The 26,009-nt window shown below is 37.9% G+C and overlaps 1 protein-coding gene across 2 annotated transcripts in view; it reads right to left on the minus strand.

Moving 5' to 3' along the window:
• The window catches only part of ANO5 (anoctamin 5), a 97,108-nt gene that overhangs the window by 21,855 nt on the left and 49,244 nt on the right, over positions 1-26,009 (minus strand). For both annotated transcript variants that reach the window (XR_011251648.1, XM_069565017.1), the window contains exons 10-16: positions 20,516-20,650; positions 19,198-19,303; positions 19,040-19,100; positions 8,748-8,899; positions 6,652-6,726; positions 4,648-4,870; positions 640-809 (exon numbers count right to left, since the gene is read on the minus strand). Coding sequence is in view for 1 of the 2 variants with exons in the window: in XM_069565017.1 (XP_069421118.1) it covers positions 640-809; positions 4,648-4,870; positions 6,652-6,726; positions 8,748-8,899; positions 19,040-19,100; positions 19,198-19,303; positions 20,516-20,650 (922 nt within the window). In the remaining variant the exon portion in view is untranslated. The remainder of the gene's footprint in view (positions 1-639; positions 810-4,647; positions 4,871-6,651; positions 6,727-8,747; positions 8,900-19,039; positions 19,101-19,197; positions 19,304-20,515; positions 20,651-26,009) is intronic.

Genomic DNA, 26,009 nt, shown 5'->3' on the forward strand with positions numbered 1-26,009 from the left:
GGGGATTCTCCAGGCAAGAATACTCAAGTGGGTTGCCATTTCCTTCTCCAGGAGATCTTCCTCACCCAGGAATCAAACCCAGGTCTCCTGCATTGCAGGCAGATTCTTTACCAACAGAGCTACTAAGGGAAGCTAGTAGATTCAGCTATGAAATATGTTATTAAAAAAACACAAAACACTTTTCTGGGCCTTATTCTTAGAAAATTCTGAATCTTTCTATCTGTGTTAGGGCTGGAAGTTGTTATTTTCTTCATGTGATCCGGTTGCAAGCCAGATTTGGAAATGACTGAGCTGGTCTAATTCTACACCCATGTGGGGAGCCCTTTCTGCTGTACCTCTAGGAAGTTATCATTCATCCTTTGCTGGAAGCCTTCAGGAATATAGAACTTACTTATTCCAGTTCATAGCTCATATTTTATATCAAACAATAGGTACAATATAACTTTCTTTCCCCAAATAAACTGGAGAGTCTATCAGATAGCAGGATTCTAAGACCAATATGCTCCATGGACAGAGTCAATATCTTAGACTTTTCTTGAAACTTGATAAAATTTGAGTAACTATGGGGCACACCAAAAGGTACTGGATTAACAATGAGTTACTGAAGCCATAAACATCACCCCTCTAGAGAACTCTTACCTCTTCACTTCTCCACACACCAAACAAATACGTGTATTTTCCGGGATATCCCACAAACTTCCCTTTAAAGAAAGCTACGTAGAAGCAGGATGAATAGTAATTTACAAACTGAAACAGGAACATTTTCAAGGTAAGACTGCTCTCATACTCCTGGTGAGTCCGAGGAATTTCTGAGAAAAAACAAACAACAGCGACAAGGTTTAATATCACACCTTCCTGTTTCTTCATAAAGTGTTTTACTCCCTGGGACAGGTGGATAGCTAGTCATATTACTCAGAGTCTACTGAAATGCTCCCCACTCAGTTCGTAACTGACCAATACTAACTAGCTATGGATGTGTACTAAGCTTTCTAGGGCCAGCATTGCATTAATCTCATCACCAGAGAAGCCTGGGAAGCCATCATTAGTATGTGTAGAGGGGTGAGAATACTTGCCTAGGGCCACACAGTCAGAATACGGAATTCAAACCCTTATCAAACTGAAGCGCCTCCTGCTCATCTCCATGATTCCCAGGGTATCTGTGTGTGTGTGTGTGTGTGTGTGTGTGTGTGTGTGTGTGAGTTGCTCAGTCATGTCCAACTCTGCAACCCCATGGACTGTAGCCCACCAGGCTCCTTTGTCCAAGGGATTCTCCAGGCAAGAGTACTGGAGCAGGTTGCCATTTCGTCTCCATATCACTACATGATATCCTGTAAATATTTCAGATCTCTCTTGTCTGTTTCCAACCCACTTTAAACAAAGTAAATCATATAAAGGGCAGAGGGTGATTTCCACATTGATTTGTGCTTCCCTCTCATGAATTAAATGGGCTTATCAATTTTTAAAATAATGTCATGTAAACAGTGGCAGCAATAGTACACATTTCCCCTCTCCTTCATTGGAAGTGGATGATCGTGATCTATCGCTTAATGAACTCCAAAGATAAGAAAAAGTTAAGAGTCTCTTCACACCACAGGAGAATGGCATGAGCCATGAAAGAGTAAGGGACCATGTTTTTCTGTGATGATATCTTCCAAGGGCATGAGCTGATCCAGCCAAAGCCATGACATGTTCAGCAACATGGAAATGGTAACACATATTCTGAAGACACAGATAACTCCTCAATTTTACTAAAATTTAGTTGCATTCCTACAAAATCTCTAATGTGAGTACAGGTGATTTTGCTCAGTGATGAAAGCTAAGGTATTTTTAGGTGCTTGGGTTTTTACATTTCATGCAAAGATGGGCTTGATCAAGGACAGAAATGGTCTGGATCTAACAGAAGCAGAAGATATGAAGAAGAGGTGGCAAGAATACACAGAAGAACTGTACAAAAAAGATCTTCACGACCCAGATAATCATGATGGTGTGATCACTAATCTAGAACCAGACATCCTGGAATGTGAAGTCAAGTGGGCCTTAGAAAGCATCACTATGAACAAAGCTGGTGGAGGTGATGGAATTCCAGTTGAGCTGTTTCAAATCCTGAAAGATGATGCTGTGAAAGTGCTGCACTCAATATGCCAGCAAATTTGGAAAACTCAGCAGTGGCCACAGGACTGGAAAAGGTCAGTTTTCATTCCAATTGCAAAGAAAGGCAATGCCAAAGAATGTTCAAACTACCGCACAATTGCACTCATCTCACATGCTAGTAAAGTAATGTTCAAAATTCTCCAAGCCAGGCTTCAGCAATACGTGAACCTTGAACTCCCTGATGTTCAAGCTGGTTTTAGAAAAGGCAGAGGAACCAGAGATCAAATTGCCAACATCCGGTGGATCATGGAAAAAGCAAGAGCGTTCCAGAAAAACATCTATTTCTGCTTTATTGACTATGCCAAAGCCTTTGACTGTGTGGATCACAATCAACTGTGGAAAATTCTGAAAGAGATGGGAATACCAGACCACCTGACCTGCCCCTTGAGAAATCTGTATGCAGGTCAGGAAGCAACAGTTAGAACTAGACATGGAACAGCAGACTGGTTCCAAATAGGAAAAGGGGTACATCAAGGCTGTATATTGTCACCCTGCTTATTTAACTTCTATGCAGAGTACATCATGAGAAACGCTGGACTGGAAGAAACACAAGCTGGAATCAAGATTGCTGGGAGAAATATCAATAACCTCAGATATGCAGATGACACCACCCTTATGGCAGAAAGTGAAGAGGAACTAAAAAGCCTCTTGATGAAAGTGAAAGAGGAGAGTGAAAAAGTTGGCCTAAAGCTCAACATTCAGAAAACGAAGATCATGGCATCCCGTCCCATCACTTCATGGGAAACAGATGGGGAAACAGTGGAAACAGCGTCAGACTTTGTATTTTGGGGCTCCAAAATCACTGCAGATGGTGATTGCAGCCATGAAATTAAAAGACGCTTACTCCATGGAAGAAAAGTTACGGTCAACCTAGATAGTATATTCAAAAGCAGAGACATTACTTTGCTGACTAGGGTCCATCTAGTCAAGGCTATGGTTTTTCCTGTGGTCATGTATGTATGTGAGAGTTGGACTGTAAAGAAGGCTGAGCACCGAAGAATTGATGCTTTTGAATTGTGGTGTTGGAGAAGACTCTTGAGAGTCCCCTGGACTGCAAGGAGATTCAACCAGTCCATTCTGAAGGAGGTCAGCCCTGGGATTTCTTTGGAAGGAATGATGCTAAAATGAAGCTCCAGTACTTTAGCCACCTCATGCGAAGAGTTGACTCATTGGAAAAGACTCCGATGCTGGAAGGGATTGGGGGCAGGAGGAGAAGGGGACTACAGAGGATGAGATGGCTGGATGGCATCACTGACTCTATGGACGTGTCTGAGTGAACTCCAGGAGTTGGTAATGGACAGGGAGGCCTGGCGTGCTCTGATTCATGGGGTCACAAAGAGTCGGACACGACTGAGTGACTGTACTGAACTGAACTGGGTTTTAGGTGCACACACATACACACACACATATGTATACACACATACACACACACGTACTGTTGCGAACTCCAAATTTGAAAGAATATTTAATGGAAGTGACTTCCCAGTGTTTACCCTGCTGCTGCTGCTGCTAAGTTGCTTCAGTAGTATCCAACTCTGTGAGACCGCATAGACGGCAGCCCACAAGGCTCCTCTGTCCCTGGGATTCTCCAGGCAAGAATACTGGGGTGGGTTGCCATTTCCTTCTCCAATGCAGGCATGCATGCTAAAGTCGCTTCAGTCATGTCCGACTCTGTGGGACCCCATGGACAACAGCCCACCAAACTCATCTGTCCATGGGGTTCTCCAGGCAAGAACACTGGAGTGGGTCGCTATTTCCTTCTCCAGTGTTTACCCTAGTGCTGAGTAAATACTGTGCTGCCTTTTCGGTTACCATTGGTCTAATGACAGTGCACAGATTTGGAGATAGGCAGAAGCTCTTGGAGAGTGCAGTCACAGAAGAAGCTGAGGCAGGAGCTAAGTCTCTGATCTCATCTCCAGCTTGCTGGGGGCAAGGGCAGGAAAAAACTGTGCTACTCTCCCCAACTGAACCTCCCATTCCATCTGGGACCTCTTCACCATCCCTCATGGCTTTAGGAGAAATTTTCACAAGAACAAAATCCAGGTCTTAAGACATGCCAACTGAAAAGAAAAGCACTAACTTTTAGATTTATTCAGGAGGACCTGATTGATCTGCTTTTCTGACAACAGGCTTTCAAAATTCAACATCTTGCAAAAACCATATACAAGAAATAAAAATTATCTGTGTCTTGAGAAATGTGTGAGGATTTTATTTAGGCTTCAATTAATCCCATCAAGGAAGGATTAAGGTAAGAATATGCAAAGAAGATCTACAGAGGCCTAATTCCTTTTAGTTCTTCTTCCTGCTTCCATTATAATAGGCCTGAATGTAGCTATTAGGGAATTCTGAAGTACCAGGCTATGCGTCTACCTGTAGAGCAAAACTGTCTTGAAATGTGCTTTGAAAAGTGAACTCCCTGGGGACTGATCCAGAATGAAGGTGTAACATTGGTAGGAATTCTTTTTCAGAGTCATACTAATGATTTGGCCAGCTTACCCATTTTTGTAATCCAGGCAGATATCTTTTCATAAAAGAAATTCAAGATCAAGATGACAATAAAGTTCAAGCACGATCCAGAGAGAGATGTGGTTATCTGGGGAGTGAGGAAACTTTTGACATGCTTTAAGGATGCTTCACTTTCCATGAAGCTAGCAAACGTAGCAAAGACTGACAGGCGGTATACAATCACAGCTACCATACACGCGACAACCAGAGCCATCTGGGGAAGGGAAACAAAAACTGGTCACTCTGGTCTCTGTATCTGTGCGATGCATACACAGCTGAAACATACTCTTCTCTTCAGCTCATGTGTTAAGTTTAGCAGATCTGACGTGGAGAGCAAGCCAAGCCAGTTCCTCTTACTACTCTTGTTGTTTGGTTGCTCAGTTATGTTCAGCTCTTGCCATCTCATAGATTGTAGCCCACCAGGCTCCTCTGTCCATGGGATTTCCCAGGCAAGAATACTGGGTTGACATTTCCTTCTCCAGGGGATCTTCCTGACCCAGGGATCAAACCCACATCTCCTGTTTGGCAGGCGGATTCTTTACCGCTGAGCCACCAAGGAAGCCCCCTCTCACTGTAGATGGTATAAATGACAGGAGATGAAAACTAGGAAAGTAAAAAGGTTAGAGATAAGGCATATGGTAGCAGCTGAGTAAGTAGAAAATAGAAAAGTGCTCATTGCTCATCCTCTAAGTCCACCCTCTTGAACAAGTTGGAAAATTACCCAGCAAGCCAGCATCTGACTGTGGCCTTACCTGTTCCTGGGTAGCCCTCTAAGATTTTTCCTTTTTTTGCATTTTTAAAAGATTATAAAGAAGAAGACAATTATGTGTAAGAGACTATTTGTGGCCCACAAAATCTATAATATATCCTTTACAGCAAATGTTTGGTAACCTCTGCTTTAGTTAAATATGTATTGTGAAGATTCATACTTTCTCAAGAAAAATATGTTTAAAAATTCAATTTTATTTCCCCTTACAATATTGCCATTAGCAGTCTGATATGCCTGGTAATTTAGATATTTGTACAGTATAAATTTTATACCTTCCCATACTGCAAAATCACAAAGATCTTTATAACAATGATTGGAGAATTTTATTGAGAAAGTTGAGGAACTGAATAAAATTAAATGAGTACTAGAAATAAATGACAGTGATCTTACCACACTCTAAAATATTTTTCATTTAGTGTCCCCAATTGATTATAACCCCTTTTAATTCTATGATCTCTCTGAAAATGATTGTTATATCATCTAGGAAAATACACATTTAAATAGAAAAACCAATGCCTTTAAATAAAAAAGGTTAAAGATTAAAAAAATTATGGGACAACATGGAGTAGTGAGGTTAATCAATAGTCTACAATTGCAAATTATTTATACTTCAACAGGCTAACATCTCAGAGGGTAACTTTGCCTGTTTCCTAAAATTAAAGGTCAACTGTAAGAGGGCATAGATTTGGAAAGGGAAGGCAGGAAATAGATTATGAAGATGGAGGAAGCTATTAGGTAAAAGGCATGGAGAAAATCTGACTCCCTAACAATGGGATATACTAATTAAAGTAGAAGATGTAACATTTTCTTCCATTATTTTGGCAAGAGAATGAACCTTAATGGTACTTTATAGATACTCTAGATGGGTATAAAGACAATTTAATATTTTTTTAAAAAAACTAACCAAATAGCCTGTAATCAAATTGTTTATTATACTGTTCTGATTTCAAGTTATCACCAGATTAACAAAGAGCTGGGGGAGAAGGAGGAATAGACTTTAATATAAAGCACCTCTCTCTCCCCACAACTCTTTTTCCAAGTTTTAATTATGACACATCCATGTAAATTACAGTTTATTTTATGTAAGTGCTCCATTCAAGATAAAAACAAAATACCGTGGAGGGGGAGGGAAGAGAGGGATGCAGGCCATTGCAGATGAAACTGCTGAAGTAACCCCAATATGATCTGAAATCAAATAGATCACAACAGTTTTAAAGAATGCTCACCCATAATGTCACTGTGACTCCTGATAAAATGTACCATGGAAGACGGCTATATAGAGGCAAGTAAGGTTCCATCTCCTGTAATTTTGAAGAAATCACAGCAAAATTAAAAATCTACCCTCAAAGTCAGGATTCCAAGCAGTAGTCAAAATCACAAAGCCCAGTTCAAGTAGCTCTGAATCAGTGGCTTCACCGTAGCTCATGGAAAGCTACATTCTAGTAGTGGTTCCTTACATTTAGGTAGAAACCTTTAGGGCTCCTAGATGGAATATTCTACAAATGATAAGACTTGTAAGATATACATTATTTCCTGAGTGTTGAATTCTAGTGGTATTCAGGGCAACATAGACAGGAAGAACAAACCCAAAACCTGAAGGCTGCTGCTCAGGTGGATATGCTTTAATGACGTTAAAATTTTCTAACTGAGTTAAACTGAATTGGGCACGCTGCCCAAGAGCGCTCCTGAACGTCAGGATGTGTGTGCATACATCTGATGATGTACATGTGTGTCTCCAATGTTTGCGTGTTTGTATGTGTGTGCATATTTGTGTGTACACTTGTGTGGGTTTTCATGCATGCATGTGCATGTCCCTAACAGACTCAAATGTAAGAGGTTAGGTTGTGCTTAACGACTGAAGGAGTACTGCAATGAGGTTAAAAACCTCATTTCAAAACCATTAAAGCTAAGCGAAGTAGCTGATTCACAGTGAACTAATACATATGTTTTTTTAACTGGTTTCAAATGTAAACTTTCAATACATCTTGGTTTTAGGTCAATACTTTTTGGCAAAGCCAGCTGAACTGCTTTTATATTCTTTTTCTATCCCATGAAGTATGAACAGATATACATCAAATCATTATTAGGATAATATTTCTTTTAATATATTTCAATTAATTTCAAATTATTAATATATTTTCTGAGGTGATTTTTCTCTTCATTCATTTACTGAATTTTTTGTATTATTTCAATGCAATTTAATAAATCTTTAGTGAATGCATGAACTGTGAGGATTTTGAGTGTTATACATAAGAATAGTGTCCTGAACAGAGTAGAGAATTGTACTGAAGAGATTTTAGAGGCTTTCTAGTCTCCCTTTAACATCATCAGGTAACATGGTGATTATAGAGTATGGCAAGGTAAGAACTCTAAGAATATGCAGCCAAAAGTTACCAAGTACCTTTCATTTTCACATGAAACAAAAATGAGATAACAAGAAATCAAAAAACTCAATTAACAACATATAGCCAGTTTGCCAGTTATCCCTAAATCTAGACTTTCCTTTCTAGACACCAGTGCAATTATCTTCCCATTACAGTCAATTCGTATGGTCTAGATGCATAAACTTTGGTCTAATAAAGCAATCAATCATAAGCTCATTACCTTAATACAATACCATTTTAATTTTCACACATTAACTTAGTATCATTTCCATATATGTGCGGGTGTTTCATATATATATATATATATTTACACATAAAGTCCACAACACACTATTTTCCATTTCATTTTATTCCACTTAGCATTAAAACTAGGTATTTTATGTATGATGGCTTGGATCTGCTTCAAAATAATTGCAAGTGTCAATAGCGGTAAAGAACATGCCTGCCAGTGCAGGAGACACAGGAGATGCAGGTTCGATCCCTGAGTCGGGAAGATCCCCTGGAGGAGGGCATGGCAACCCACTCCAGCATTTTTGCCTGGAAAATCTCACGGACAGAGGAGCCTGGTGGGCTACAGTCCACAGGATCACACAGAGTTAGACATGGCTGATGTGACTTAGCACACACGCACGCATGCTCAATCTAGTGGCGGGGGCAGGGGAAGGGGGTATTGGGTGTGTAACAGAAAAAAGATTGCCATGGATTAATAATCATTGAAGCTGGGTGATGACTCCATCCTGGGACTCATTACTCTTTTCTACCTACTTTTTCATGTGTTCAAAATGCATATTAGAATCAAGTAAATAAGTTTATGTGATTTATATGTTGGAGAATACCCATATTTAACGGCAGATTACAATGTGCATCATTATTTGAGAGGCCATCCACAGGCAGCGTGTCCACTGAAATACACTGCCTATTTCAGCGTCCTAGTATACCTGAGTCACTGCATTCAGTTTCCTTTTTGTACACATAGCTTCAAATTCAGGTCTTAGCTGGAGCTGCTGCTGCTCCTCTTCAAAGTCTACCAGGTCCCACTCATATTCCAGTCTGGCTTGTCGTCGCTTCCAAAACTCCAAAAACAATGTGACTATGGGCAAAGAAATACATAAAAACAAATATAATAAGGAGATGGCACAATAAATGAATAAGAAGTCAGTAACTGGGTTTTCTTTCCTTTAGGAAAATCATTTTGGCTGTATGATGGTTATTCTGTTACTATTATGTTTGATGATAAAATTATAATACTATGAATTTTAGTATAATACTACAAAATAGTATTGAAATAACTATATAAAATACAAACTAGTTTCTTAGATAAACATAGAAAAAAAATTTTAGGCACACTATTCTCTCTTTCTTCATTCAGATAACTTGAAATAATATTTGAATGTGACATTTTACTATCACCTTGATTTTGTTTACATGTGTTTTACTGAAATCATTCAAGCAACAGTACCACTCTCTCAGACTTAGGAAAATTTAAGGAAAATATAAGAGCCGTTTCACAGCACAGTATCTTTCTTTGTGCCTCTGTGCTTCTCTCCTCTGTCTACATCTGTTGGTCTGTCTCTCTCTGTACATGAAAGTGAAGTCGCTCAGTCGTGTCCGACTCTTCGCGACCCCATGGACTGTAGCTCACCAGGCTCCTCTGGCTATGGAATTTTCCAGGTAAGTGTACTGGAGTGGATTGCCATTTCCTTCTCCAGGGGATCTTCCTGACCCAGGGATCGAACCCGGGTCTCCTCCACTGCCAGCAGACACTTTACCGTCTGAGCCACCAGGGAAGCACCTGGTGCATAATGTATATATTATACATATATACTATAGAGTATATATGCATATACTATATGTACATATACTATATATAATATGTATTATTATATATAGTATAATATACAATATATATAGGTTTTAAAATAAACTATCACTTAAAGAATAATATATTTACAGAAAAGCACACAAACATGATCAGCACCCCCAGAAACTCTTAGAACCCTAAGGCATAGATGTAACTGGTTTATATATATGTGTATATATATATGAATATACAAAACACATACACACAGCAGTTTCTTTAACCATTTGTATATCAGTGGACATTTAGGCTGTTTCCACTCCACACCTTGGTTAAAGTATTAATAGAGAGTGTCGCAGTGAATGTGGGAATGCTAATATCTCTTTGAGATCCTGATTTCAATTATTTTGGGTAAATACCCAGAAATGGGATTGCTGCATCACATGGCAGTTCTACTTTTAATTTTTGAGGAACTTCCACACTGTTTTCCAGTTGTACCATTTAGCACTCCCATCCATAGTATACAGGAGTTCATTGTAATTCTCAACATCCTCATTAACATGCCTTTTTTTTTTTTTAAATTTTGGTAACAGTCATCCTGACAGGTATGAGATACCATCTCATTGTGGTTTGATTTGCATTTCCCTGGACTGCAAGGAGATAAAACCAGTCCATTCTGAAGGAGATCAGCCCTGAGATTTCTTTGGAAGGAATGATGCTAAAGCTGAAGCTCCAGTACTTTGCCCACCTCATGCAAAGAGTTGACTCATTAGAAAAGACTCTAATGCTGGGAGGGATCGCGGGCAGGAGGAGAAGGGGATGACAGAGGATGGGATGACTGGATGGCATCACTGACTCGATGGATGTGAGTCTGAGTGAACTCTGGGAGTTGGTGATGGACAGGGAGGCCTGGCGTGCTGTGATTCATGGGGTCGCAGAGTCGGACATGACTGAGTGACTGAACTGAACTGCACTAAGAACTAGACATTAAGTATTTTTTTTTTCATGTTATCTGTTGGTCATTTGTATAACTTCTTTGGAGAAATGCCTATGCAAGTTCTTTGACATTTTTAAATCAGGTTATTCTTTTCTTTTCTTTCTTACTGTTGAGCTACAAGAGTTCCTACTATTGAGCTACTATGAGCTACAGGAGTTCCTCATACATATTAGAGATTACTCTATGGACGTGAGTCTGAGTGAACTCCAGGAGATGGTGATGGACAGGGATACCTGGCGTGCTGAGATTCATGGGGTTGCAAAGAGTCGGACATGACTGAGCGACTGAACTGAACTAAGCCCCCTATCAGAAACAGGTTTGCAAATATTTTCTGCCTTTCCATGGGTTGCCTTTGCATTCTGTTGATTGTTATCTCTGCTGTTCAGAAGTGTTTTAGTTTGATGTACTCTGGCTTATTTTGATTGTTTCTGTTGCCTGGACTTTGGTGTCATCTGCATGAAATCATTTCCAAATCCAACGTGATAAAGATTTTCCTTATGTTTTCTTCTAGGAGTTTTACACTTTCAGGTCTTAGGTTTAAGTCTAATCCATTTTGAATTGACTTTTGTGATGGTATAAGATGTGAATGAGGGGCTTTCCAGGTGGTGGTAGTGGTAAAGAACCTGCCTGCCAACACAGAAGATGTAAGAAACATGGGTTCAGTGCCTAGGTCAGGAAGATCTCCTGGAGGAGGGCATGGCAACCTGCCCCAGTATTCTTGCCTGAAGAATCCCATGGACAGAGGAGCCTGGCGGGCTACAGTCCATGGGGTCACAAAGAGTCTGACATGACTGAAGCGACTTGGCACACACACACCCAAAATGCAAATGAAAAATGTTGTCTGTCACATCAGTAAACAAAGGATATTTCTGCCATCAAGCCACTACAACCACCCAGGGGATGAGCCTTGAGCAAACTCAGGACAGGAAAGAACAGAATGCTGACTACTACAGAGTTAAGAAGCAAACCGAAGCAATGAGTGTGCATGCACAACTCAGTTGTGTCTGACTCTTTGCCACCCTGTGGACTGTAGCCCACCAGGGTCCTCTGTCCATGGAATTTTCCAGGTAAGAATACTGGAGTATGTTGCCATTTCCTTCTCCAGTGGATCTTCCCAACCCAGGAATCGAACCCACATCTCATTTTTTTCTGCATTGGTAGGTGGGTTCTTTACCAGCTGAGTCACCGGACAAGAGAGCTAAGGTGTGTGTCAAAGGAATGATTTCAGTGAATCCAAACTCTTGCATCTTCCCATATATAGCAAAGTGCTGCTGCTGCTAAGTCACTTCAGTCATGTCCTTGTCTGTGCGACCCCATAAATGGCAGCCCACCAGGCTCCCCTGTCCCTGGGATTCTCCAGGCAAGAACACTGGAGTGGGTTGCCATTTCCTTCTCCAATGCATGAAACTGAAAAGTGAAAGTGAAGCCGCTCAGTTGTGACCGACTCTTAACTACCCCATGGACTGCAGGCTACCAGGCTCCTCTGTCCATGGGATTTTCCAGGCAAGAGTACTGGAGTGGGTTGCCATTACCTTCTCCAAGAAAAGTGCTAAATTCACTAATTCGATATATATAGCTTTCTTTAATTAACAGTAATCTTTTGATGTACCAACTACCTGGTCTTTCTTGCAAAACTCCTTTTTACCCTGGTTCCTCCCTTATCTCTTTGGAGCAGTCCCTCAGAGCTATCTGAGAGTCTGCCTCCCAGGCTTGAAGTCCTCAGAAAGTCTGTTAAATGAAAAATAATTCTCAACTTTTAGGTTGTGAATTTTTTTCAGCTGACAAAGATAAGGATCTAATGTCATTCTTTTGCATGTCAATATCCAGTTTTCCCAGCACCACTGGAAGACTATACTTTCTTCATTTTGCTTTCCTGGAAATCCTGCTGAAAATTAGTTAATCATATACAAAGGGATTTATTTCTGGACCCCATTCTGTTTCATTGATCTACATGTCCATCTTTATGTCAGTACCATACCGTTTTGATTGCTGTAGCAAACAAACAGTTTCTAACTGGTTTTCTGCCCAGGGCTAAATCCAGAAGCAGCAGACACAAACACCCATCTTCCAATATTTCCTTGAAAGAGATTAACTTGCAAACTTTAAAAGCTGCTGCCTTAGGGTCCACCTTCTAAACAGCCTGCATCCAGGTGCTGATTGAGATCTTTCCATTTGGGACCCTGATGGGTCTTGGCACAGCCCCAAATACTGGGAGCCACTGAGAACAAAGAAGGCAGCTTGGCCAATCACAAGCCACACTTTTAACGCTAGGAGAGGTAGTTATTTTACCTAATGCACCGAAATCAACACAAAGAGGCAAGCTAAATGAAAAAACAGAGGAATAGGTTCCAAGAAAAAGAACAAGACAAACAAACTTCAAAAAAAGACTTTAATGAAATGAAGACAAGTGATTTACTTGACAAAGAGTTTGAAATAAGGGTCACAAACCTGCTTACCCAGGTACAGAGGACAATGCATGAATAAAGTGAGACTGTGAACAGAGACAGAAAATTTAAGAAAGTAGTAAACAAAAATCAAGAGTATTATCAAGAGCATTAAACAGAGCTGAAGAACACAAGAATTTTATGGCAAAATTCAACAGAAGTGTTTGGCAGCTTACTAGATCAAACTGAGAAAGAATCAGCCAATTCCAAGAAAGGGAAGTAGAATTCATCCAGTCAGAGGAGCAAAAATGAATTAAATAAAAATGGAAAATGATTTTTAAAAAGTGAAGTTAGCTTAAAGGATTTATGGGACAATGTCAGGCAGACAAACATTTGCATTAGAGGAGGTCCCAGAAAGAGAAAAGAGAGAGAACATATTCAAATAATGGGTAAAAACTTCTCTTAACATAGGGGGAAAAAAATATCAGATTTAGTAAACCCAGTGAGTTCCAAAAAAAAGATGAAAACAAAGAGAAAGACACTGAGACACATTATAATGAAAACTTCACAAGTTAAAGAAAAAGAGAGAATTTTATAAGCAGGAAGAGAAAACCAAGTTATGTACAAGGCAACACTTTTAGCAGACCAGAAGGGAGCAGCACAGAGTTTAAATACTGGGAAAAAAACAAAACAAAACAGAACCTGAGGACCCAGAATACTCTACCTAGAAAGTTTTCCAGACAAGTAAAAGTGGAAAGTTTATCACAATTAGAGTGGCTTTTGAAGAAATGTTAAAGGGACCTCTTTAAACTAAAATGAAAACATATGAAAGCATGAATGTCACTGGTAAAGGTAGATATATAGTTAAATTTAAAATACTCTAATGTTACAATGGTGGTGGGTAAATCACTTGTAAATTTATTATGAAGGTTAAAAGGCAAAAGTAGTAAAAATAACTCTAACTACAATAAAATTGTATAACTATAATAATTGATTATATATATACAATAATTGTTAAAGGATACACTAAAAAGATATAAACTGCAACATCAAAACATAAAACAGGACAGAAAGTAAAATTATAGAGCTTCATATGTATTTCAAATTAATTTGTCTTAGCTTGCAATAGAATGATATAATTACAAGATGTTTTACCCCTTTGTAATCACAGAGCAAAAACCCATAAAAGACATGCAAAAGATACACGAATCTGAGCATAACATTACAGACAATTATCATACCCACAAAGAAGAAGGCAACAGAGGAAGAAAGGAACAAAGGAATTACAAAACAATTAACAAAATTGTTGCAAAGAACTCAAGTCCACCATTCTTCAGTTGTTTGGCATTTGAAGCAAACTGGAAAGGTGAAAAAGTTCTATAAGTGGGTGCCTCATGAGCTGACCACAAATCAGAAAAGTTGTCATTTTGAAGTGTCATCTTCTCTTGTTCTATGCAACAACAATGAACCATTTCTCAATCAGATTGCGACATGTGACAAAAAGCGAATTTTGTACAACTCAGTGACTGGTCTGAGAAGAAGCGCCAAAGCACTTCCCGAAACCAAGCTTACACCAAAAAAAAAGTCATGGTCACTGTTTGGTGGTCTGCTGCCCATCTGATCCAATATAGCTTTCTGAATCCCAGAGAGACCATTATATCTGAGAATTATGCTCAGCAAATCGATGAGATGCACCAAATACTACACTTGCAGCCAGTATTGGTCAACAGAAAAAGGCCAGTTCTTCTCCATGACAATGCTTGACTGAATGTGACACAACCAACCCTTCAAAAGTTGAACAAATAGGGCTATGAAGTTTTCTCTCATCCGCTATATTCACCTGACCTCTCGCCAACCGACTATCACTTCTTCAAGCATCTCAACAACTTTTTGCAGGCAAAATGCTTCCATAACCATCAGGAGGTAGAAAATGCTTTCCAAGAATTCATCAAAATCTGAATCATGAGTTTTTACACTACAGGAATAAACAATCATTTCTTATTGGCAAAAATGTGTTGATTGTAATGGTTCCTATTTGATTAATAAAGATGTGTTTGAACCTAGTTATAATGATTTAAAATTCACTGTCCAAAATTGCAATTACTTTTTCACTAAATTACTTTTACTGTTAAGCTAAAAGGACTTAACAGGCACTTACAGTGCATTCCATCCAACAGTAGCAGAATAAATATTCTTCTAAGTGCACATGGAATGCTCTCCAGAAAAGGTCATATATTGCCATCACAAAACAAGCCAATAAATTTTAAAAGTTTGAAATCATATCAAGTATCTTTTCTGACCGCAATGGTATAAAACTAGAATTATATGAAAAACAAAAGCTGGAAAATTCACAAATATATGGAGAACAAAGGGCATGCTACTGAACAAACAATGCACCTTAGGAAAATGAAAAGAGAAATCAACAAGTATCTTCAGACAAATAAAACTAGACATACAATACACAAAAACTTATGAGATATACCAGAGGCAGTTCTAGGAGGGAAGTTCAGAGGGATAAATGTCTTCATTAAGAAACAAGAAAAAGCTAAAATAAACAAGCCAACTTTAGACCTTAAGGAACTAGAAAAAGAACTAAGCAAAGGTAGTTGAAGTAAGGAAATAACAAAGATCAGAGTGTAAATAAACAAAATAGGGACAAAAGACAACAGAAAAGATCAACGAAAAGAGAAATAAAAAACCTTTAGCCATAATTACCAAGAGAAAAAGATAAGGTTCAAATAAATAAAATTAGAAGTTAAATAGGAGACATGCACCTGATGTAGTCGGTGATGCATCACCGACTTGATGGACATGAGTTTGAGCACGCTCCGGGAATTGGTGACAGACAGGGAGCCCTGGCGTGCTGCAGTTCATGGGGTCTCGAAGAGTCAGACAAGACTGAGCGACTGAACTGAACTGATGCACCTGACATGACAGAAATACTAAGGATCGTAACAGGCTACTATGAACAATTATACGGCAACAAAGTGGATATCCTAGAAGAAATGGATAAAGTCCTAGAAACATACAACCTATTGAAACCGAATCAAGAACAAACAGAAAATATTAAGGATATCAAAAACTTCCCCACAAATGAAGGTCCAGGCCTCAAAGCTTTAATGGTGAATTCTATAATATAGGTCAAGAAGAAATAATCCTTCTCAAATTCTTCCAGAACCTAGAAAGGGAAAGAAACCTTCCAAACTCATTTTATGAGGCATCATTACCCTTACACCAAAGTCAAACAAAGATAATACAAGCAAAGGAAATTACACTTGATGAATGTAGATTCACAGAACCTTAACAAAACAGTAACAAATCAAATTCAGCAATATATTAAAAGAATCATACACCATGATCAAATGAGATTTATTCCAGGGATATAAGGATAGTTCAATACCCATAAATCGATCAACATGGTATATCAACAAAATAAATGATTTTTTTTAAAACCCATCTCAACAAATGCAGAAACAGCATTTAACAGAATTCAACATCCACTATGATAAAAACTCTCAAAAATAGGGGTATAAATACAATGTATTTCAATATAAGGCTATACATGACAGGTCCACAGTTACCATCATAGTCAATGGTGAAAAGCTGAAAACTTTTTCTTTATCATCAAGGATAAGACAAAAATTCCCATTCGTGCCACTTCTATTCAACTGAGCACTGGAAGTCTAGCCAGACCAATTACTCAAGGAAAAAAAAAAAAAAAAAGACACGTAAATTAGAAAGAAAAAAGGAAAGAAGTAAAACTGTCTCTATTTTCATATAACATTAAGTTACAAAAAAATCCTAGAGTCTCCATCAAAAAATTGTTAGAATAAATAAATTTAGCCAAGTTCCAGGATAAAAATAAATATATTAAAAACAGTTGTGTTTCTATACACTACTGTCAAAAAGAGGAATTAAGAAAACATTCCCATTTATAATAACATCAAAAAGAACAAAATACCCAGGGAAAAATGTAACTAAGGAAGTGAAAGATATGTACACTATATAATATAAGACATTGATGAAAGAAATTGAAGATAGAAACAAATGGAAAGATAGTCCATGCTCATAGATTGGAGGAATTAATATAAAAATGTCCCTACTGCCCAAGTGATCTCCAGATTTAATGCAATTCCTACCAAAATTCCAATGCTGTTTTTCAAAGAAATAGAGAAAACAATGTTAAAATTTGCATAGGGCCACAAGAGACTTCAAATGGACAAACCAATCTTGAGAAAGAAGAACAAAGCACTAGGCATCATATTCCTGATCTCAATATTACAAAGCTATAGTAATCAAAATAGTATGGTACAATTGGCATGTCATAAAAAGAAACACACAGACCTAGAGAACACAATCAAGAGCTCAAAAATAATCCCATGTATTATGGTCAATTAATATTTGACATAGGGTCCAAGAATATTTAGTGAGGAAAGAATAGTTTCTTCTATAAATGGTTTTGGGGCAATTGGATGTTTGTTTGCAGGACAAAACTGAAGAAAAGGGAACCACTGTGTAGGAACATAAATTGGCATAGAGCCATTATGGAAAACAGTACGAAGGTGACTTATTAGAAATGTAACTATAATGTGATGAAGCAATTCCACTGTTAGGCATATATCCAGAGAAAACAAAATCACTCTCATGAAGACACCTTCACCCCCATTCACTGCCGCTGCTGGGTGTTCCATGGATGGTTGCTCATCTGTTTGTTATGATGTGTAAGGTTAGTGCTGGTGTACAAGCTCTCTCAATGGAAAGAATTGAAAATTATTAATCTGCTGTAATTTGTATAAATACCTGTCATCCATTTGATTCCAATAAATGACAGAGGCAGGATCTGTCTGGCACATGATTAAGAGATGTCCATACGCTAACTGAACCAGAGGAGGTTGGAAAATTGTGGGTGAGACCTCACTGTCCCATTTTCTCTTTGAATCTGGGCTTTTCTCTTCAGACAAGCAGTCAAGCAGAGGTGACAGAAACCCATAACCCCCTCTGAGACACACACGCCCTCACAAATTTAGGTGTCCTTTTGACTGAATCAAGTTACCCTGCTCCTTTGGCCAATTTTTTTCACATACTTGTGCTTTGTTAAAGACTGTTCGTTAAATTGGGGAGAAAAAAGACTACCTTTTCCCAGAGTCCCCCACATTTTGAGACATGTCTTGGAAGTCTTTAGGCCTCTTCTTGACAAGTTACTTTTACAGGAAATACTTTCCTCCCTGACAATGGGAGAAACTTCATGACACTTCTACTTCCCATGGGATACAAAAGAGAAGAGATACTGGGACATTTCCAAAATCAAGAGGAATTCCACTTTATATGGGAGCTTTTAACCAAGTAGAATTTGACACAGGGAACTTAAATTCAAATGTTGATACATGAGCCCTCAGAAATTTTTGAGTCTTATTCAAGTTTGTGTCTATGACTCAATATCCTCCAGCCACCAAATACTTAACATTTATTCTCCTGAATTAAGCAATTATTGAGCTTATTTTTACAAAGTGCTAAGAGAGAATGTGATCTGAATAAATATGAAGTTTCAAAAATTAAAGTGCTTTTCAGAGAAATGAGTAGATGATTAATAGGGACCTTTCTGGACCAAGGACTAACAAGCACGGATGTAGACTCTGTTAAGGTAGTGATGCTTGCAGAGACATAAAGATGTAAAATTACTTTTGGTTTATAAGGTATGCCAACTATGTATGTTATATGAATAGCCATATAACACATAACACAGAAAAAGCTCTTTTTATGTAACTATTGCTGCTGCTGCTGCTGCTGCTGCTAAGTCGCATCAGTTGTGTCCGACTCTGTGCGACCCCACAGACAACAGCCCACCAGGCTCCGCCATCCCTGGGATTCTCCAGGCCAGAACACTGGAGTGGGTTGCCATTTCCTTCTTCAATGCATGAAAGTGAAAAGTGAAAGTGAAGTAGCTCAGTCGTGTCCAACTCTTCACGACCCCATGGACTGCAGCCCACCAGGCTCCTCCATCCATGGGATTCTCCAGGCAAGAGCACTACAGTGGGTTGCCAATTTACTTACCCCAAATTCCCATGAAAATGGCAAAGAACACTGTTGACTCATTGTCAAATAAATGGGAGATCTGCAAAACAACAATATCAGAAAGACTACTTAGTATCAAATGCAATACAAAAGTAAGTAAACTGCAAGTCTTCAAGCATACCACAATACATACATACCTTAGAAGCCAAACAGGTTGAATTTAGCCTCCAATAGTCACACAGTTCATCACAGAGTGGGCACATGATAATCTGACCCCCAATCTCAGGGTCACAGATCTGAATGCTGCAGAAGGAAGAGAAAAGTTGCTTGGGTGTTTTTTGGTTTGGGTGGGGGTTTTTTTGAGTTTTGTTTTGGCCACATCTTGTGGCATTTGTTGCTTAGTTGCTAAGTGTCCAACTCATTTGCAACCTCATGGACTGTAGTCTGCCAGGTTCCTCTGTCCATCGGATTTCCCAGGGAAGAATACTGGAGTGGGTTGCCATTTCCATGCCTCATGGCATAAAGAACCTTAGTTCCTCAACCAGGGACAGAGACAATGTCTTGTATAGTGGTAATACACAGTCCTAACCACTGGACTGCCAGGGAATTCCCAAGAGCAATGCTATTTTAAAAGATGTGTTTGGTATCCACACATTTGTTCTCAAGGGGAAAGGGATATGCAGGTGTGCTAAGTCGCCTGAGTTGCATCCAACTCTATGCGACCCCATGGACTTTAGCCCGCCAGGCTCCTCTGTCCATGGGGATTCTCCAGGCAAGAATACTGGAGTGGGTTGCCATGCCCTCCTCCAGGGCATCTTCCCAACCCAGGAATCAAACCCGCTTCTCCTACGGCTCCTGCATTGCAGGCGGATTCTTTACCGCTGTGCTACTGGAGAAGCCCTGGAAAGGGGTGGGGTGGGAGGAACTGGGAGGTTGGAATGACTCATACACACTATTGATACTATGTATAAAATAGACAACAGATAGGAACATACTACATAGCACAAGGAACTCTACTTAACACACTGTGGTATCCTAAATAGAAGGGAAACCCAAAAGGGAGGGGGTATTTGTAAATATACTTATGGCTGATTCATTTTGCGATGCAGCAGAAGCTAGCACAACATTGAAAAGTAACTACACTGCAATAAACATTAATTAATAATAAATAAATAGATAAATAAAACATTCCAAGCAAAAAAAAAAAAGTGTGTGTTTGAGTGAAAATCCAAAGCTATTCTTATTGAAACATCTTTACACAATTTTTCACATATGGGACTGGGGCAATATAGCAGCAATTTTTGTAGATCACATCATGCTTAAGGAACAGAATCTTTAGATCCCATTCTTAAACAGACTTTCCATAAAGTATCAAGTGAGAGGTAACTGTTGCATTTGGGTCTTTTTCAGAAATATTAATTATCTGCTGTAATAAAAAACATTCTGACACAAATTCCAGAAAAATACAATTTTGGTTAGCATAAGATTCTGTTCGGGCAGCTCAGTTGCACTTACCTGCTTGAGGTCTTAGGAATCGTTAATAAACCATAAATAAAACAAGCTAAGCCAACCACAGCTGCAAAAAACAGCATTTCTGTGTAAAATCCGAGAAAGACAAAATAGATGCCAATTTTTTCTCCATAATAATCCCTGTGAAAGAAGGTAAAAATAAAATCAGAGGCTGCAAGAATAATGCACTTCAGAGAGTCTTGGTTTTCCATTCAGACACCCTTGTATTCTAGCTTTGGCCTCATTGCCTTCTAGCCCTGTAAATTTGGTAAGTTATTCAGTGTTCTAAACTTTAGTTTCCACATCATAAAATGCAGGATGATGCTTATCTATAGACTTGGTGTAAGGATTGAAAGAGACAACACATATAAATAAGAAGCCAACTGAATGAAAGTTAAGATTTATTTTTAAATAATCAGGTAATTTGAAAAACTTTGAAGTTTTAAAGAGAGTTCAAATGTTCTGAAATAAAGTACAGAACATGCTTCTAGCAATTAACAAATCAAAATCACATTCACAATATGTGCCAAGATTTCTGCTTTATCTCTAAGATTGAAGAAAGTACTTGGATCACAATGGACAAGGGTAGTTTGACGTATGATCTTTTATCTTCCTCTAAATCTGGACCTCTGATGGATCATACAGAACAGTAAGATAGGGTACAAACCAAGGAATAAAAAATAAGTGTGCAATAACATTCCAAAGAATATATGGGCTCAGCTCTTGCTTTACAAGTTAAAAAATTACAGCATTAGTTAGCACAAATGTTCAAATTTTATAATCAAGTTGTTATCTTTTTTCTGCTATTGTTTTTTAAACTAACTCTTCCCTTAAGGAAACCCTCAAAGACCCAGAGAACAAGGTTTTTTCTGCCTCAGAAAACTAGATTTCTTTAAAAAAAATTTAAAAAAAACACAAAACAGGTTAATCTTCTCCCTTATTCATAAAGAGTTCAGCTCACCAAACATGTAAAATCTTTCCACAGCTTCCTAGTCAGAGAGATGTGATTCTTCTTGGACACTAATAGCACGGTATACGTAAATCTATTATACCACTTATGATTAACTTGTAATTTCCACACTCAAAAACACACAAATCTAAACATAAAGGGTTTAACTTTTACATAACACAAACTTAACATAAACTTAATTTCCCAATGAGAAGGTTTTAAAGTATTTTTCTCACTCAATATTAATTTTATTGAACCTCCCATCCTTCAGTTTTCAAAATTTCTAATCTTTTCTAACAAAAGAGGGATCTTTCTGCTTGTACCATCTTCTCTTCTTGTCAGTGATAATAAACATTTTTACATGGTTGTTTTTCCTTGTTCTGCTTTTCAAATTACTATAAACCTGAAATTAAACTATTATTCCATTGTATTCCCTTGTTAATTTACTTACAACTTCCTTAGGTTCACTCACAGAAGATGAGTAAACTTGCTTTTTCTCCCTTCTTTTTTGCTGAAGAATATAGCAATTATTATGATACTGCATAATATCAAAATAAAAAGAATTAAAAATCTGAATATCAGTTTATGAGTTCCCTAGTAATTTCCTGGTTAGGTGCATAGCAGTAAGATTGATGTTTTACCTTAAAATTACTGATTATATAGTTTGAATATATATAATATATAATTTACAACAGCAACAAAAATATTAAGTACTGAGGATTAAACTTAAGAAGGTTTTATAACTCTACAACACTCTTGAAAAAACCCAAAGTAGGCTTAAACAAAGACACATCTTTCCCTTGACATAACTTTTCCTTGATTAGAATGTCTCAAGATGAGACTACCAGCCTACCTAAGTTACTTTATAAACTTAATGCAATTTTCAACCATCTTTTTTAGTAACAAGACAGACAAGTTGAGATTCAAGTTTATATGAAAGGATAAACTTGTAGAATGTACAAAGAAACAGTGACTATGATGACTTATTAGCCCAACTAGATATTAAAATACACTAGAGCTAAGCCACTACAATTAAAACAGCCTTCAAATCACTTCACTATACACTTGAAACCAACATATAGCAAATCAACCATAATATAAAACAAAAATTAAATTAAAAAAAAAAACAGCCTGCTACTGGTGCATGGATAGTTAGCAAGATCAACTAAATAGATAGAACTTCCAGAAATCAGCTACAGTATGTACAGAAATCTAGCACATGATAAAGGATTTCCCAGGTGGCACAGTGATAAAGAACCTGCCTGCCAGTGCAGGAGATGCCGGAGACACAGGGTCGATCCCTGGGTTGGGAAGATCCCCTGGAGAAGTAAATGACAACCTGCTCTAGTATTTTTGCTTGGAGAATGCCATGGACAGAGGAGCCTGGCAGGCTACAGCCCATGGGGTTGCAAGGAGTCAGACACCACTGAATGACTGAGCATGTGTGATACACGTAGCAATGACAAACGTTTTAATAATATTAATATTTTGGGGACAAGTAGATCTATCCTTTGAATAGAAAGTACATATTTAACTCTATAAGAAACTGTCAAAATTGTTGTTTCAAAGTTGCTATACCATTTTGTATCACCATCACCAACCTTTGAGATTTCAAGTTGTCCCACATCCCTAACAGCCCTTATTAATGCCAATCTTTTCAATGTTAGCTATTCTAGTGGGTGTGCAGTGGTCAATGGCATTTTAATTGTTATACCCTTAGTGAATAAAGATAGTGTACAACTCTGGAGAGTTCCTTGGAGTGCAAGGAGATCAACCAGCCAATCTAAAGGAAATCAACCCTGAGTATTCACTGGAAGGACGGTTGCTGAAGCACCAATACTTTGGCCACCTGATGCAAAGAGCCGACTCACTGGAAAAGACCCTGATACTGGGGAAAACTGAAGGCAAAAGGAGAAGGAGGCAGCAGAGGATGAGATGGTGAGATAGCTTGACCAACTCAATGGACATGAACTGGAGCAAACTGCAGGAGATTGTCGAAGACAGAGAAGCCTGGACTGCTGTGGTCATGGGGTTGCAGAGAGTCACAACTTAGCGACTGAACAGCAACAACATCTTTGGACATACTTACTGGCAATCCATAAACATATTTCTTTGCTGACAAATCTTTTATAATCTTTTTTTCTCCATTTTATTCTTATCATTGAGTCGTAAAAGTTCCTTAAATATTTTGGATAAAAGTCCTTTACTGATATATGTGTTGTGCAAGCATTTTCTCCAGCCTATGGTTTGCTCTTTATTTCTGTAATAGTGTTTTTTAAAGAGCATACATTCTAATTTTTGAAATTAAATGTATGTTTTTTAAACTGTGCTTTTTGCATTTTATCTCAAAAGTCCATGCCTAACTCCAGACCACAGTTTTCTCCTATATGTTCTAGAAGTTTTGTAGTTGTAGTCCTTATAATTAGTTATCTTATCTATTTCAAGTTAGTTTAAATTTTTATACAGGAAAGAATCAAGATTCATGCTTTTCATGTAGATAGCCACTTGTTTTACTATCATATTTTGAAAGGACTATGCTTCCGCCAATGAACAACAGGCACTTTTATTGGAAATCTATCTATCTATACATATATGGATCTATTTCAGAACTCTCCTTTTATTAAATATTTTTTGGAAATAATTTCAAATATAGAGGTAAAGTTGCAAGAATAATTCAAATAATACCTATGTACCCTTTAATTCTTTCATTATAAATAAAATATTATTCCACTGCATTTTACCTCACTTCATATATTACCCCATATATATGTGTGTATGAACTTCCCTATAGCTCAGATGGTAAAGAATCTTCCTGCAAGGCAGGAGACCAGGGTTTGATCCTTGGGTCCGGAAGATCCCCTGGGAAAGAAAATGGCAATTCACTCTAGTATTCTTGCCTGGAGAATGCCATGGACAGAGGAGCCTGGCAGGCTACAGTCCATGGGGTCACAAAGAGTTGGACACAACTAAGTAACTAACACACACATGTGTGTGCGTGCGTGCGTGTGTGTGTGTGTGTGTGTGTGTGTATACACACTGTCCATGGGGATTCTCCAGGCAACAATACGGGAGTGGGTTGCCATGCCCTACTCCAGGGAATCTTCCCGACCCAGGGATCAAACCCAGGTTTTCCACATTGCAGGTGGATTCTTTACCGTCTGAGTCACCAGGGAAGCCTAAGAATACTAGAGTGGGTGGCTGTATATATATATTTGAATTACTTACAAATAAGTAGTTTGAATATGTACTTCATGGTCCTTTAACTTAAATACTTTATTGTCTATTAGTAAGAATAAGGATACTGTCCTACATAATCACTGAGAAGCAACCTTAAGGATAATAACTGCTTTCTGCAATTCCTTTCTCTGTGATAACATGGTGTTTTCTTTCCTGTCTTTTTGATTTACTTGGTTAAACACTTCACACTTACTCATTAATTCTTTACATAAATTTTGTTAAATTTTTAACTTTATTTTAAAGATTATCTCATTACTGAAATGGAAAAGCAGTACAATTTGCTATAAATGAAAAGCTATAATATGATGAAAAACTTTTAAAAGTTATTTTTAAGTTAGGTGCTGCTATCTGATGAAATATCTGAGCTTCCACTTTGTTCTAAAAGAAAATCAGAAAGTGCTAACAAGGTACTGATCTTAGATGTAATGCGTTTGTCTATATCAAAGGTTATAAGTATATACCTTTGGGGAATATTTATAGCAGAAATATCTGTAGACAGCTAAGTACTCTCAATATATTTTCAACAATGTAAAATATGTAAGCCTCATTCTGACAACCTTGCTTATTTGGAAGTATACTATGAAAACATTCTCTGAAAACAATGTCTGCAAGTGTTCTTAACAACACTGACTGTAATAGCGAAAATTTGAAACAGCCTAATCTTTCTCCAAAGAAAAATAGATAAAAGAGTTATGCAAAATTTATAATATGGTACTCCGTGTTCTGTTAAAAAGCAGAAGATAGATCTGGGTGCATTCACAGGGAAGTATATGAACAATACATTATTTAGTGATAAAATCTTAGCCAAAAAGTAAGTAAAGATTCCCATGTTCCAGGAAAAAAAAGTTTGTGTATGTATGTTGTTTTACATGCACATAAAAATAAAGCTGAATGGTTATCACCAAATCAAGCACAGTTACTTTGGTGGAGTTTAAGGGAGGTGGAATTTCACTTAAAACTTTGCACACATCTTTATTGCTTAGAATTTTTTCAGACACATGTCCTACTTTTATAACTTAAAAAATTAAATGACTACTAATCAGGACAACTAAAATATCCATCCAATGAAGAGTTCATATAATGATTTATAGAAACCATTTTTTATATACTAGCTGTCTTTTACTTATTCTTAAAATTTTCCCCTCTTATTTGCCTTTAATGAAACTATTGGAATAACATTTCAGTTGACTTGCATATACACATCCAAATCGGTCTTATGAAAAAGAGGCTGTGATGCTGTGCAAGCAGAGCAGTTAAAACATAAATCGTTGAGTGAAAATACCATGACCAGGGGTTCTGTCATCCGATTGGTTC

The sequence above is a fragment of the Ovis canadensis genome, chromosome 21 (assembly GCF_042477335.2).
Source record: "Ovis canadensis isolate MfBH-ARS-UI-01 breed Bighorn chromosome 21, ARS-UI_OviCan_v2, whole genome shotgun sequence".
NCBI lineage: Eukaryota > Metazoa > Chordata > Mammalia > Artiodactyla > Bovidae > Ovis > Ovis canadensis.